General features: G+C 39.4%; 2 protein-coding genes across 2 annotated transcripts; one reads left to right on the forward strand and one right to left on the reverse strand.

Moving 5' to 3' along the window:
* The first annotated feature begins 2624 nt into the window (after positions 1-2624).
* LOC122069644 (protein SGT1 homolog A-like) lies at positions 2625-8963 on the forward strand. The gene is made up of 10 exons (XM_042633695.1): positions 2625-3032; positions 4027-4096; positions 4802-4926; positions 5890-6046; positions 6466-6562; positions 6686-6751; positions 7205-7343; positions 7665-7756; positions 7894-7998; positions 8595-8963. The coding sequence occupies exons 1-10, from the start codon at positions 2873-2875 to the stop codon at positions 8700-8702; spliced, it is 1119 nt and encodes a 372-aa protein (XP_042489629.1). The 5' UTR covers positions 2625-2872; the 3' UTR covers positions 8703-8963.
* A 2429-nt stretch (positions 8964-11392) lies between these two features.
* Positions 11393-14363, reverse strand: LOC122069654 (heat shock protein 83-like). The gene is made up of 4 exons (XM_042633708.1): positions 14070-14363; positions 13812-13953; positions 13422-13699; positions 11393-13324 (listed from the first exon to the last, which is right to left on the reverse strand). The coding sequence occupies exons 1-4, from the start codon at positions 14205-14207 to the stop codon at positions 11777-11779; spliced, it is 2106 nt and encodes a 701-aa protein (XP_042489642.1). The 5' UTR covers positions 14208-14363; the 3' UTR covers positions 11393-11776.
* Positions 14364-15201: the final 838 nt, after the last annotated feature.

Below are 15201 nucleotides of genomic sequence, written 5' to 3' on the forward strand. Positions count from 1 at the left end.
TGTTGAATAAAATGCAGAGGGCAATTTGTAATTCATAAAAAGGGTAATTTATGACAACCACGTGGCAATTTTCTTGGCACCCAATCATCAGTGAATTGTTTGTAGAAACCAATCCTATTGAAACTTTGCCTAGTAAATTGGTAATGTGATATTTAGAAATGGTTTAATTGGTCATTTGCGAGATTTTCATATTTAAATCCATTATATACGGGTGGTCTGAGATCGTCATATGTAAATCCATTATATATAGGTGGTCTAATTGATCAGTTGCCAAATTCCATATTAATTCAATCTATACCCTTCTAGTTGTTGCCATGCTTGTCTTGGTGGTCTAAGAATTGTCATCGTTGATTGCGGAATAATCGTTGAAATCAGATTTTCTTTATAATGAGGATTCATATCAGATTTAGTCGATTTCAACTCTAGCCGCTTTGGTACTTGTTTTTTCGATGTTTTGGCCTATCTCTAGTCATCCATGAAGGTCGATTCCATTTACTTGAAACATTGCAGTTGAAGATTATGAATTTTTGTAAAAGCTTTATTTTTCTACTTAACCTTTATGTGTGTGTGTGTAAAGAAAAAATGGCACTTCATGATAGTGATCACAGTCTATGGGCCAAAGCCTCCATATGGCAAGCAACACTTTCGGAAAACGAATGAACGATGGTGAGGTGTGCCAACTTTAACTCACAACCAGTTGACCCAAGCGATGATGAAACAAGAACTTTCTTCCACTAAGCTACTAATCTCGTTGGTCACTTCACCAACTTCAATTACCCAAACTCAATGTGTGAACATGAGCCTACCAAAAAGGAAAGGAAAGGAAAGGAAAGGAAAGGGAAAGGAAAGGAAGGGAAGGGAAGGGGAGGGGAGGCGAGGGGAGGGGTGGGGTGGGGTGGGGTGTGAACATGAGACTTTTGATTCCCTATTTTCAAAATTTGACCCCAATGACACATGACATGTCAAACCCCCACCCCCACCCCCACCCATAAAAAAAAAAAAGAAGTAAAAGATAAGTTTTAAACTTGTGCCAAGCATGCATTGAAAAATGAAAGTATTCAAACGAAGCAAACATCTAAAATATATATATATATATATATTGCTGCAAAGGTATCTTATGTTTTTTTTTAAATATCATAAAATATTTTTTTTGCCACATGGGTATATGTTATATCTATTTTGACCGTTGGATAATGAGGAAATGATTTAGATTGGATATATATCAATTCCAATCAAATATCTTTGTTTTCTCAATGAGTAAAGGGAAAATGACAGGTATACTAGCGTAGCACCTAAGAATTAAGAATGCTAGTAGGATATTAGCCATAAGATTTGTATATCTAAAATGTAACGGTTGGATGGAAAGAAAATGTCCAAAGTTTCAATCCACCGCCGCTACACCTTATTTCTCCCCAAATTCTATCTCCACCCTCCTTCTCAGTCTCCGACTCCCACTCCCACGGTTCCTCTTCTTCTCCCTCTCCTTCTCCGACTCCGACTCCCACTCCCACTCCGATTTCTCTTCTATGCTTCTCCCAATAAATAAATAAATAAATAATCCGTCTTCTTTGAGCAACCGAGGTGGGGTAAAGTCTGAGAAGAAGAGGGTTGACTTGGGGGATGGTGGCATCGGCGAGTTGGGCGAGTCGAGGAGAGGAAGCTCCACAGGTGGGAATCATCTTTTAGCTTGAGGTTGGGGAATTTGTAGAAGTATGTGGACGGTTGAGTTGCAGCAGGGGTAGGGGTGAAGAAGAAGAAAAAATAACAGGAGGAGGAAGTGGCTGGTGAGTTGTAGGAAGAAGAAGAAGAAGGGGGCGGTGGGTTGAGTTGCAGCAGCGGGTGGAGGTGAAGAAGAAGAAGAGAGAAGAGGAAGAAGTGGCTGGTGGAGTTGCAGGAAGAAGAAGGGTAGGGTGGGGCCCAAGGGCTGGAGGAGGAAACGATGGACATTCCCTTCAATGTCCTAAGGGCTGAAGAAGAACATGATCGTATTTCACCATCGTCAGAGCCAAAGGAGAAGCCACTTTATTTGTCTGGAGGACCTAAAGGAGTTTGCTTTCTCTGACTAGATCTGGTAAAAAGAATGACTTTTCCGACGACTTGAAGAGAGAAGAGAGAGAAAGAGGGAGAGGAAAGGTGTAACAAATCGTTTGTATACTTTCTCTCCATCCAACGGTTTAAATCCTACGGTCAAAATCCCGCTAGCATTCCTAATTCCTAGGTATTACGCTAGCATACCTATCCCTCTCCCGTAAGTAAAATATCTTTTCTTTTATATTAACACACATCTCATGTATGCTATACATGCGATTGAATACTTGAGACATTATTATACACTCTATTGTTATGGGGGAAAAAAAATTATACTCTCTCAACTCCTAATGGAACATATGATTTACATTAAATAAAATCTTAAAAATTAATTATTCAGATGTCACTTGTGATTTTTCAAAAACATCACAGTCCATTGTTACGTGGGGGTATAACGGTCATTGCGCTCCACCTATGTCTGGGGCAAATACTCTGCTTCTAGACAGTTCTCTCTTTCCTTTTATATAGATATGTATATATATTTTTCGTACAATCTTTCCTTTTATATTCTCTTCCAAATAATTCGAGCATAAGAGTAAAAAGAACTTCGTCGCGACTCAAGTGGGAGTTTTTTACTACTTCTTGTTGACTTCAATAGAACTCTCCAGAAAACCCAAGTCTTCCCTCTCTTGTTCGAATCCTGCGTTTCTTCCTTTCTTATAATCGACTCTTCAGTTGTTCTTGCGAACTTCAAAGCTGCAAGACGAATCCTTTCTTTCTTTGATCCTCGCTGTCTGTTTCTCTAAGCTTGTTTCTCTGTTATCTGTTTGTCTAAGCTTTGTCAATGGCGTCGGATCTTGAGAAGAAAGCTAAAGAAGCCTTCATGGATGATAATTTCGAGCTTTCTGTTGATCTTTGTACACAGGCCATCGATTTGGACCCCAATAATGCAGATCTCTATGCAGACCGTGCACAGGCGAATATCAAGCTTAAGAATTATACTGGTATTCACTTCTCCCTTTCCCTCCTGTGTCTTCTTCCTGTTTACCTTGTCTCGTGTAGTGAATTCCTGGGTTTCGAGACAAAATGACAATTTTTGTTCTCAACTATATGTAGTAGCAAGGATGTACGCTTCGCACAAGAAGCCTTCTTGCGACATATTTGTTTTTTAGGGAATTTCTATTCTGAGATCTAGATATATTAGAAGTTTGTGATGATTAACTTGCCTTGTGATTAATGGGAAAAAAGGAAGCAATTTGGAGATGGTTTACTATTTGTTAAGATCCACACTAGTATTTATGTTTATTCGTCTTCATAATTGTTGACTTAGTCTGTCTATCAAAGATGGTGACTTGGGGATCCTTTTAAAAAGCGTGGTTCAAGTTTTTGTTCTGGTGAGAAGCTACCGTACTTTACGTTGGGTTGGAAGTAATATGATTCCTCACATATTAAGCAGTTTTTAGTGATTTGTATTCCAGACTTGTAAGAGTTAGAAATAAGAAAAGATTTTGAATGTTAAGAGTTTGCTGGGAAAAGATAGATCGATCATCTGTAAGTCGCATCTTTCTTCTTTTTTTTTGGGGGGGGGTTGAGGTGGGGTGGGGTGGGGTAACGACGGCCGACGGATATCCAGGCCTTTGTCCTGGCTAGTCTCGCGGGCCCATACTGAACCCACAACTGCATGGGCAGGGTCATACCGGGATTGAATGAGAACCATTCAACTTTCACCGAAAGCAGAAGAGCACTAAACACCCTGTGTGAGTGGCCCCAAGGAAGTAAGAGGAGTCAAACTCATAACTACACGCTGCCTGAGGCGAAGGTCCTTTGCCAACTTGGCTACCCCCTAGGGGGGTTTTTTGCATCTATGACCTAAAAGAATTTATTTTTCATTTTTATCTGTAGATCACTTTCAGGAGGTAAACATGTGCTGTATTGGAGTGTTCTTCTTTTGTATTTAGTTTATGAAAAATTATTAATTCATATGCATTTCCTGAGCAGAGGCGGTTGCTGATGCAAACAGAGCAATTGAATTGGACTCTTCAATGGCTAAGGCATACCTACGCAAAGCGTGAGTCCCTTGTGCTTTATAGTAGACATTTCCAACTTTTGTTTGGGGTGTGGGTGCTGATAGACATTTCCAATTTGATTTGCATTTCGTTGTCTTCCAAGTTTATTTATTAATTAATGTTGTAAACTTCTTGTTACATTTGTACAATTTTACAAGTACAAATTTAATAAGAGGTATTCAGTCTATTTATTGTCTGAATAACCGAACAAACTGAAGGGAATACTGGTTCAGTCTGCTGGTTTTGCCTGCATGCGCGTGTCACATATTGTTCTGTTTGGAATTTGTACTCTTATTTGCTTCTCAAAACAGTCTGAACAGTCTGCATTGTGGTTCATGGGTTCACACTGCCTGGCCCTTATCAATCTAGTTTTTGTTCTCTAGCATCGGCACCCAAAGTGATGCTGTTTAACATTTTATAATCTAGTGGGTTATAAATTGATTATAAGTTGTCATCTTTGAGAATGTTTTTGTTAGCCCGTAAATTGAGTTCAAGGTGTCCCATGCCATAGTTATTTCAACACTTAATTTAACTTGTGATCTATGATTATATATTCCTTATCTCTACACAGACACAAAAAATAAAAAATAAAAAAATGTTGCATTTACGTAATCTTGTATCTCGAGTGGCTACTACGATTCTGATTGTGGATGGGACTCAGTTACCATGTTTCTTTCTCATATTGAATTGTTATATGTTTTATACAGTACTGCATGTATGAAACTGGAAGAATATCAGACTGCCAAAGCGGCCCTTGATGCTGGTGCATCTTTAGTGCCAAGCGATTCAAGGTTTACAAATTTGATAAAGGACTGCAATGACCACATCGCAGGTGTGTATTTGATTGTATTGTAAGTTCAGAGTCTTTTGGTTGGGTAGCTATTCACTATCAGTTTATATCACAGTATCTTCGGACCTTCTTAGTGCCTTTTTTTTTTTTTTTCCTTCTTTTTGTCTGTAGTAATCTAGTTGATCAAGGTTTTGTCTGCTCTTTTCAAAATTTTGGTTGCTTAACTACACATGTATGGTGCTGGATGTACCATGAGAATAGAAATAGGTGCCACTGGTATGAGAGGTTATCACTGCATTTGGATACACTTCCGAGAATAGATTTTTAAGGGTTATGTGCTGTTGAAACTGTCGCCATAGTGAGGATGAAAGTTTGGCTGATAACAGAACACTGTTAGAATTGATTATTGGACTGGAAGAGTAGATTCTGTGGGATTTTCGGATTTAATTAGAAACAGAAAACTAAATGTGAAGAAATAGAAGAAGAATGGTTTAGAGTATGTTCTTTGCATAGGGTTAGTGTAGTGGAATTTACTCCCAAACCATTGATGGAAGAGGTTGGTGTGGTTCATCTTGTGCACAACAATCACAATAAGTTAGTTCTTAGGGAATTGTTGGAAGGCCACATTTAAATACCTTCTAAACTCAGTTACCATAAAATTCTGGGAGCCTTCTTCTTTAGCAACTAATAGAAGAGGGCTAAAGGCTGCTCAGTTACTGAGAGATTCTTTTTCTGGTGAGCCTCTTGAAAATACTTGGTTCAATTTATATGCCCAAGGAAAAAAATTTAATCCCATCGTTGGCTTGGATTCTGTCCATGATTATCATTATGGAATTGCAGCAGTTTTCTGTATTAGAGGTTAGGATTTTAACTTTTAATGAAGAGGATTGTGAAGGGGGTACGGTTTTAACTTGTAAGGAATATCAATATTTAGCTTAGGGTCTTCGTAGCCTTTTATGAAATTTGTATATTATCTATCATGATGGATTTTCTTATGTTCATCAGAGGAAACTGGTGACAAAACTATGCATTCGGCACAAAGTGCGCCACCAAGTGCTGTGACTCCTGTTGAATCTCACTTATCGGATGGAACTGAAAGTGACTCTATTCTGAGCCAGAAAATCCCACAAACATTGGTGACACCAGCTAAACCAAAATACAGGTACTTTTGATTTATGTGATAACCATGATTTTTCTGTGCAAAACATTTTGCCTACTTTTAATTATTTAATTCCCATTATTAAAACACTCATGCAAAGGGGAAGAAAAAGAAATTTGTGGTTTGAATGAAAAAGGCTCTGATTCCAGGGGACCACACTGAAATTATTCCACCTTTTTGTAGCTGTGCCTTCATCTATACAATTTTCCAAACTCAATATGAATTTGGGTTGGTCTAATGTGAGACCTCTCCCAGAATAAAGGCACGTGAATATGCAGTCACCAAGGTTTCTTAGAGTCATGTTATAATGTTATGTCCACAATTTATTACTAGCATACATAGGGCACATTACTGTCAGTAAAATGAGAAACTTGATTCTTTTTGCTGCTGCTTCAACTTCTTCACCTCTGTCTAAAACGCAGGCACGAGTACTACCAGAAGCCAGAAGTAGTAGTTGTGACCATATTTGCTAAGGGAGTACCATCTAAAAATGTGTCTATTGAATTTGGTGAACAGATTGTATGTTTCTTCTTTGATATTATACTTCATTTTTGTTCAGTTGATTTCATTGGCTTACAGTTCGATCCTCAAATCATTAAAAAGAAGATGGGCTAAGAAAAATCTGTTTCATTATACTTGCAGCTAAGTGTCACCATTGATGTTCCTGGTGAAGATCCATATATTTTTCAACCTCGCTTGTTTGGGAAGGTACTCCTCATCGTGGACTTATGTTTTAATACTCTATTTTGCTGCTCTACTGTTACACCGTCTACTATAAGGAGGGGTTTAATGGAATTCTTTGACAGATTTGATTCCATTGTTACATCTATCTTTTCCTTCCCTTGTCTTTTTTTTTCTCCCATCCTTTCTGGCATTTATTTTCTCACTCTGTATTTTAGAGGATGCATGTGGTGATACTTTATATTGTATTGAAAACTGTCGGAATAAATGTTCCCGTCTCTAGAAACCACATTGAGGTGATATTGCATATTTTTTTGAAAATTGCGATTATAATTGTCTCCTGTCTTCAGTTTTGAAAGGGATGTCTGGGACATTTAATTTCTTACATTTCTGGTGGAGTACCGAACTCCCCATGTTGCACCACTTAGTTGTTTTGATTGTAAAAAATCCTTCCTGTGTTTGGCTGTGGAAAATGAACAGATAATACCTGAGAAATGCAGATATGATGTTCTGTTGACCAAAGTTGAGATAAGACTAGCAAAAACTGAAGCCATCAACTGGACATCTTTGGAATTCAGTAGGGAAATTACAATTGCACAGAAGATTAATGCACCATCAGGTAAGTGGCTAAAATTGTAAATGCATACATGTCTTTTGTATCAATGCTCTTGCACCTCCAAGGTAGACAAACTTGTGTAGTTCTTCCACTTTATTGGGTGTGATTGCACTTCTGTTGCCAACTTCTTCCTGCAAGGATTGTGGTTATCTTTGGGACTTTCATACATTATGTGGGAACTTTTGTTTCATTCCTGACTTGAATCTTGAATGAAATGCTTAGTTAAGAGATCTCAATATATTGGTTCATTTGAAGGGCTTCACACTGCACTGCTAGAGACTTTATTACCATGTATTTGATATCTATACTTGGTCATTTTGTAAGTTGGAGGTACTGGAACTGTGCGACCTACATATCCATCTTCAAGACCGAAAGGCATTGATTGGGATAAGCTAGAAGCCCAAGTCAAGAAGGAGGTTTGTGGTAACCTTGTTGCTTTGATGTGGAAGCATTTTCATGTGCATTTGTAGTTTTCTTCTATGTAGATAATTACTCCTGAAACTGAGATCTTTTGTTAATTGAATTCTGAAACTGCTTTTGTTTGGGCTTTCAGGAAAAAGAAGAAAAGCTAGAAGGAGATGCAGCTTTGAATAAACTTTTCCGAGGCATATATCAAGATGCTGATGAGGACACCCGGCGAGCCATGAGGAAATCTTTTGTAAGACTTGCTTTCACTTTCCCTGATGATGTGTGATTATACCCCTCATCTGTTTCTCTGGTTTATCATAGCTGAAATGCAAGTTCCCTTCCATACTATTCTCTTCTCCAGCATTGCAATTAATGATGAATTTTGGGGATGAGCTTCTTGCTGGGTGGTGGCAGTTAAGCCAGTGGAGGTCTAGCATAAGTCCAGGGAGAGGTCGAATGTTCGACTCCCTCCTACTCCCCACCCTCTGTGAGCAACAGTAGTAGGTAGTAAGCAGTGTAACAATAAGTGACCATCCTTGCCCTCAGTGGGTCCCTTGTCTGGCCCCATGGTGGGTCTTGCACCCCAACAAAACAGAAAAAAAAATGAAATTTAAGTCAAAGAGGCTTCTTTAGATTACCTTCTGGCAATTGTTTATTCCATCTATCATGAGCTATAGAAAACTGACTCCAGCTTTTATTTTTTGCGGTACCTTCTTAATTATAGTAATAGTATGCTGAATGCTCTGGCAGCATTTCATTTGCCATGCAAGATTTTGAAACTAAATAGAAAATTTTCTTCATCCAAAAAATTAACATTCTTTTTTCCTTCTTGGTTCTTGATTGCAGGTGGAGTCACATGGGACAGTTTTGTCTACAAACTGGAAAGAAGTGGGTGCAAAGAAGGTGGAAGGCACTCCTCCAGACGGCATGGAGCTTAAGAAATGGGAGTACTAGATATGAACTGTGGTTCTGTTCTACTCCAGATTCAGTGTCTCTTTTTCTTTCTCAGAAGATATTTATTCTCTCCTTTCTCTATTTTTTCGGTGTCCAGGGTGTTTCAGATATCGTGGGTGTCTAGACTGTTCAGAAGTAATGCATTTGTCTCTGTTTCAAATTGTCAAGGCCTCTTTTTTTTTTTTTTTTAATTGGATGGAACCTTTAAATGTCTGTTGATTAGTTATTTGAGGCTTAAGATGATACTCATATGTTTTTTGATACTGCATTTGTCTAATGGTTTAGGCCTACAATGTACTCTTGTCGCCTCCATTAACGTGGGGTGGTGAAGGGCTGCAGGCTAGGTACCTCTAAAGCACTGAAAATCATCCTGCATGTCCATGGCCAACTATTCGAGTCGAATCTGAATTGGAATTGGGTGTATCGGAATCTGCGAATGGCTGAATGTGTTGTAGGTTCCACTTTCCTTTTGCGAAAAGGATAACGTCTAATTTCTTTAGTTAACCCTATAAATATTGCCTCGACTCTCATGTTATGACCAGTATCGGTATTGAAAGACAATTTTGACTTCAAAGATACTTAAACCATATTAAGGGTATTTCTGAGATTTCATTACTGTCAATGACGGCTAATACTGATGTGTATGCGTAACATTCTCTCTCCTCAGTGAGGCGCTCTCTTGTTCACAAAACCAAATTGGTGTGGTGATCCTAGTGACGAGTGGGAGATTAGTTCTCTACTGGACTGCGAGTAGGTATCCCTGTCCTTCGAACGCGCACCCTTGCATCCTTGCCTGCTGGATGCTTGGTACACGCTCCCATTAGGGCTGGCAGTATAAATGATCGCATAGCATCTCTCTCGAGAAAAATTATAAATGCTACCTGATTGCGTAGTGCCGTGGTCAATGAACCAGTGCCCAAATCTGTCAATTTTTTTTCCAAATATTATATGGCGAGAAAAATTATAAATGCTACCTGATTGCGTAGTGCCGTGGTCAATGAACCAGTGCCCTGTGCCCAAATCCGTTAATTTTATTTTCACTTTCTTTTAATATAAATTATCCATTATTTTCATTTTCTTTTAATATAAATTATCCATTTAATAAGAATTAATCTAAACCGTCGATTAGTATTCTATATTGTAACCTATTCCCAGTTTTAGGATGGAATGATAGTCTCCGTAACTGTTTCAACTTCTTTCCTTCTAGACAAGGAGAGAGACTGTTTCTCTAAATGTTTATCTGACAAAAAATCATCCATTACAACTATCAAAAGATTCTCAGGGGAGGATCATCCTTTGAACCTATTGATTCTAGGTTTGAATATAAAGAAAACAAATATTTTTCACCTAGGAACTCAGCTTCTATACAAGTATCTTCCTTATTATCAACTTCATTTCCTTTAGTTTATGGTGAGAATCAATGGAAGAGTTCTTCCCTCTATCTTCTTGAATAACTCTTTGTTTTTGAAAAAATCATAATTTGAATCCACAGATAATTCTTTAATGTTCACAACCTCTAGGTTTCAGAGTTGAGATGACTTGCTATCACCATCACATTCAATGTTCGTTAAAATAAAAGAGAAGGGTTTCAACGATTCAGATTATACCCACGGCTCCCGGCTATCTATGAAGAATGTTTTACTAGCCTTATAACACATAGGTACCGTGACTTTTTTGCCATATTACATACTTAGATTATTATTATTTTTTTTTTGGCAAGAGGAAAATAAAATTTCATGACCTATGAAATTTTGCTATCGGGTAGGCAATATACAATTTCAATAATTAGGGAAAAACTAGCGACAAAGTTTTAGAATCAAAATTTGACTCTCTGTAACATGAACACACACCCTTAACAGTGCTGTTTCAGTCATAGGCTTGTCCTAGGCTTGTCCAAGAATGCCGATCATATATATAACCAAAATATTAGACTCAAGTTTTGGAAAACTCGCGGGCTAGCCACCACTTTTGACCCACTTCCCTTCAGATTTGAAACTTGATAATTGTCTGTCGCATACATACATCAACCATGCATATATCCCATGTTCGCCGGACAAAGTTAATACTAAAAATCTCCAAAACGGGAGAGGGATAGGCACACTACACGCCCCACCCTAGTGTGGTAAATGGTAAGCTAGGTCAGAGACATTGGCTATTTCAATAGGCAAAAGAGATTAGACACCAGGAAAAAACTGTGGTCTGGCGAGCCAGCCTTTCCACAGAAATGGAGATGGTTCTGTGAGCGTGCTGCATTAAGAGAGCAAACCAACAAGTATGGACCTTGCATTACATAGATGTATTAGGGGTTTTGTAGTCTTTGTACAGACCAAAAACCCAGTTAAGAAACTGGGCATTTCAGATAAATTAGGCCATAGGCAATCCCAATAATCCATGAACCCTTAAAAAAACACTTAACCTCGTAACTGAGACTAATCAAGGAAATTAACTTTCATGGCTTCAGGCACAAAGCGACCAGAAACCATTAAAGCTTAGCTTGAGACCTGGCTTACCATAACTGTAAAATCACAATAAGTTCTCAACCAAACCCTAGTGAGACGAGTGCAGTTGCCTATCTTAAAGAGGTAATAATAATCATTTCCACTATAGGATTCTACCAAAGACAAATATGATCTATAGATGTTAAGAATTGAAATAGGATCTACGTCGCAGTGCAAGATGGAATTACAGGATTAGCACAAAAGGACCGGCTATAAAAGAGTTAATCAGCTACATGATACATTAAGAGCCACTAAAAATGAAAAAACCCAACTGCTTACAGTGAATCATATGTCTCACCGTAAAATTATAATCTCACCATACTAATGTTTAGATATCAAAGAGAGTTCTACGTTGCATAGCACCAAAAACGGGTAAGAAATTAAAGGATAGAAGGAATTATATGGCTTAGCAGTAAATGAAAATCAAGCTAAAAGAGAATTTAAAAATAAAGTAGCACTATAGAAAAAGAAAAAAAAAAAAAAAAAAAAAAAACCACCCCTCCTAAAGAGGTTCCTCAGCAAAACGAAGAGCACCTGACAATGCACTCCTCCACCAGAACCAGCAAGCTTTGTCCTCTAATCAACTTCTTCCATCTTGCTCTCCTCGTTGTCTTCCTCAAGTGCCGGCATGTCTGTCTCGTCACCTACTGTTTCTTCCTCATCAATGCTCAGACCCAACTTCAGCATCCTGTGGATCCTAGTGGCGAAGGTGTTAGGATCATCCAGGCTGAACCCAGAGTTCAGGAGGGCAGTCTCAAAGAGCAGCAAGACCAAGTCCTTGATAGACTTGTCGTTCTTATCAACTTCGGCTCTCTTCCTTAGCTCTTCCATAATGCCATTGTCAGGATTGATCTCCATGGTCTTCTTGCTGGACATGTAAGAACCCATGCTGTTGTCCCTCAGAGCCTGTGCCTTCATGATCCTCTCCATGTTAGCAGTCCAACCGTACTCTCCTGTCACCAAACAGCAGGGAGAATCAACGATTCTGTCGGACACAACGACCTTCTCAACTTTGTCACCCAAAATGTCCTTGACTGTCTTGCACAGATTCTCAAAAGACTTGTTCTTCTCCTCCTTCTTTTTCTTCTCTTCCTCGGTCTCATCCTCAAGCTTCAGACCTTCCTTAGTTGCAGAGACAAGCTTCTTCCCATCATACTCCTTTAGTTGTCCCACGGCATACTCATCGATGGCATCAACCATATACAGGACTTCGTAGCCCTTCTTCTTGAGCCGCTCCAGGAATGGGGAGTTCTCAACGGCCTTCTTGCTCTCACCAGTAATGTAGAAGATGTCTTTCTGACCCTCCTTCATCCTGGTGACATAGTCCTTCAAGCTCGTCGTATCATCCCCACTCTTAGTTGAGTGGTATCGGAGCAAATCAGCAAGCTTTGTCCTGTTCTGACTGTCCTCGTGAATACCCAACTTCAGGTTCTTGGAGAAAGCCTCGTAGAACTTGGAATAGTCCTCCTTGTTTTCAGCGATCTCAGCGAACATCTCCATGCACTTCTTCACAAGATTCTTCCTGATAACCTTAAGAATCTTGTTCTGCTGAAGCATTTCACGGGAAATGTTAAGTGGCAGATCATCAGAGTCCACAACACCCTTCACAAATCCAAGGTACTCGGGCATCAACTCCTCGCAGTTGTCCATGATGAAAACCCTTCGGACATAGAGCTTGATGTTGTTCATCTTCTTCCTGGTGTCAAAAAGGTCGAATGGAGCTCTCTTTGGCACAAAGAGGATGGCCTTGAATTCAAGCTGCCCTTCGACAGAGAAGTGCTTTACAGAGAGATGGTCCTCCCAGTCGTTGGTCAAGCTCTTGTAGAAAGAAGCGTACTCCTCCTTGGTTATCTCCTCCGGCTTCCTCAACCAGATGGGCTTCTGCTTGTTGGTGAGCTCCCAATCATAAGACACCTCCTTGACCTTCTTCTTCTTCTTGGATTCCGTCTCCTTCTCCTCATCTACATCCTCGACATCACCCTCTTCTTTCTTTGTTTCCTCTTCTTCGTCATCACTTACCTCCTTCTCGGTGGTCTTCTCCACCCAGAGAGAGATAGGATAGCTGATGAATTCAGAATGCTTCTTCACAAGATCCTTTATCCTTCTCTCTTCCAAGTATTCCAACTGCGAAGGAAATCAAATTGTTACTTACAACTACAGATGCAACAGCACGAGATGGAAATAAGAACAGAGAATCAGAAGAAAATATCAGTTTACGAACCTGGTCTTCCTTGAGGTAGAGAGTAATTTTGGTCCCACGGCCCAACTGCTCCCCGGAATCCCTGGTAACGGTGAATGAACCCCCGGCTTGCGACTCCCAGATGTACTGCTCGTCGTCATTGTGCTTGGTGGTCACAATGACTTTTTCCGCAACGAGGTAAGCCGAATAGAAACCCACACCAAATTGACCGATCATGCTCACATCAGCTCCAGCTTGTAGAGCCTCCATGAACTCTTTCGTCCCAGACCTAGCAATTGTCCCCAAATTGTTCACCAAATCTACAGGAAATATGAAGAAAGAATAATCAGTTTAACGAAATCTACGCCATCAACCCTAGATGAACATGTTCATAATCTAGAGAGCACCTTTGGAATGAAAGACCCTACTTACCAGCTTTGGTCATCCCAATACCACTGTCAATGATTGTCAGGGTTTTGTTGACTTTGTCAGGAATAATCCTGATGAAAAGCTCAGGCTGTCCATCAAGCTTGCTCTTGTCCGTCAAACTCTCAAATCTGATCTTATCAAGAGCCTGTTCATCCCAGATTCAAAATACATTATCAAAACGAAACAACAAATCAACCAAGTTAAACCCTAAAATCGAAACAAGTATAAAATCCAGTAGACAGAGAGACTATTTAAACTCACATCAGAGGAATTGCTAATAAGCTCACGGAGAAAGATCTCCTTGTTGCTGTAGAAGGTGTTGATAATCAAACTGAGAAGCTGGTTAATCTCAGCCTGAAATGCGAAGGTTTCAGCGTCTCCCATTTGAACTTCCGCCATTGTTTGTCAACCACGAACCAACCTTCGAAGAAAAACTTAAGATCGGAGATGTGAATGGCAAGAGCGGCTAGGGTAATACTACGAAGTATCAAACAGAGGCATAGGGAAGGTCTTATTTATAGATTCAGTATTAGGGTTCCTGGGTTCTAGCGGAAGTGGAGTTCTGGAATGTTCTTTCACCCGTTAAGAGATCAAAGAAATCTGGATCGTTTATATGACGATGCTACGGTTATTTATAACATTACGTGCTATTTAGAACCCCACGCAACCAATGAGAAGACGAACCATTTTTTATGACGATTGTAATTTGTTTCACACCACTTATTCCTCCGTGCTATTTAATTTGAGCACGAGAAAGCCGGATCACAGTTTTCATTATTAGTATCGGGATCGGTCTCGGCCGATACAGATCCTGATCGCCCTGAATTCGGTGGGATTAGATGGATTTCACCCCTGTTTTTATTAAAAAATTGAGTTATTTTTACTTTTTCACCCTTGGTGCAAATCCATCCACTAAGAGAGGATCTCTACAAAGTCGGTATTGACCTTTAACAATTCTCATTCAAGTCAGATACCCTTCCCTAATTATAGCCTGGAATTTTGCCATTCCGGTTGGAAAATTAGATGGCTGAGACCAAGGATTTAAATCAGTGAAAATCGTCTGCAGCATCGGGTGATTGATTCCTCAGAACCCATGTTCAGATGCTCTCAATGAACATGCTCTCAATTGTCCTGCTTGATGCTCATTGCTTGCTATAGAGGGTATCTAGATTAGTGCAAGATAACAATATACGTCCAATTTTGCCCTTAACTTTTGAAGAAAAACAAATTTAAACGGATTGAATTGGCCGCTGATCAATGGCTTCTAGGTCATTTTGCCAGTTACTTCTGATTCAGATCCCAATTTCTATTACACGAATCAATGACAAAAACCTAAATATCGATATAGATCCCAATGTCCCCTCCTCACATGTTAAATTCTAATTGACCATTA

This window comes from Macadamia integrifolia, unplaced genomic scaffold (assembly GCF_013358625.1).
Source record: "Macadamia integrifolia cultivar HAES 741 unplaced genomic scaffold, SCU_Mint_v3 scaffold688, whole genome shotgun sequence".
Lineage (NCBI taxonomy): Eukaryota > Viridiplantae > Streptophyta > Magnoliopsida > Proteales > Proteaceae > Macadamia > Macadamia integrifolia.

What these genes read in the sequence shown, in the direction of transcription:
- LOC122069644 (XM_042633695.1), top strand. Translation starts at nt 2,873, where the DNA reads ATGGCGTCGGATCTTGAGAAGAAAGCTAAAGAAGCCTTCATGGATGAT. An exon ending in CAAGCTTAAGAATTATACTG is followed by an intron (nt 3,033 to 4,026) that starts GTATTCACTTCT and finishes TTTCCTGAGCAG; the next exon opens with AGGCGGTTGCTGATGCAAAC. An exon ending in CCAGCTAAACCAAAATACAG is followed by an intron (nt 6,047 to 6,465) that starts GTACTTTTGATT and finishes TCTAAAACGCAG; the next exon opens with GCACGAGTACTACCAGAAGC.
- LOC122069654 (XM_042633708.1), bottom strand. Translation starts at nt 14,207, where the DNA reads ATGGCGGAAGTTCAAATGGGAGACGCTGAAACCTTCGCATTTCAGGCT. An exon ending in TTATTAGCAATTCCTCTGAT is followed by an intron (nt 13,954 to 14,069) that starts GTGAGTTTAAAT and finishes TGGGATGAACAG; the next exon opens with GCTCTTGATAAGATCAGATT. An exon ending in TCTACCTCAAGGAAGACCAG is followed by an intron (nt 13,325 to 13,421) that starts GTTCGTAAACTG and finishes TTTCCTTCGCAG; the next exon opens with TTGGAATACTTGGAAGAGAG.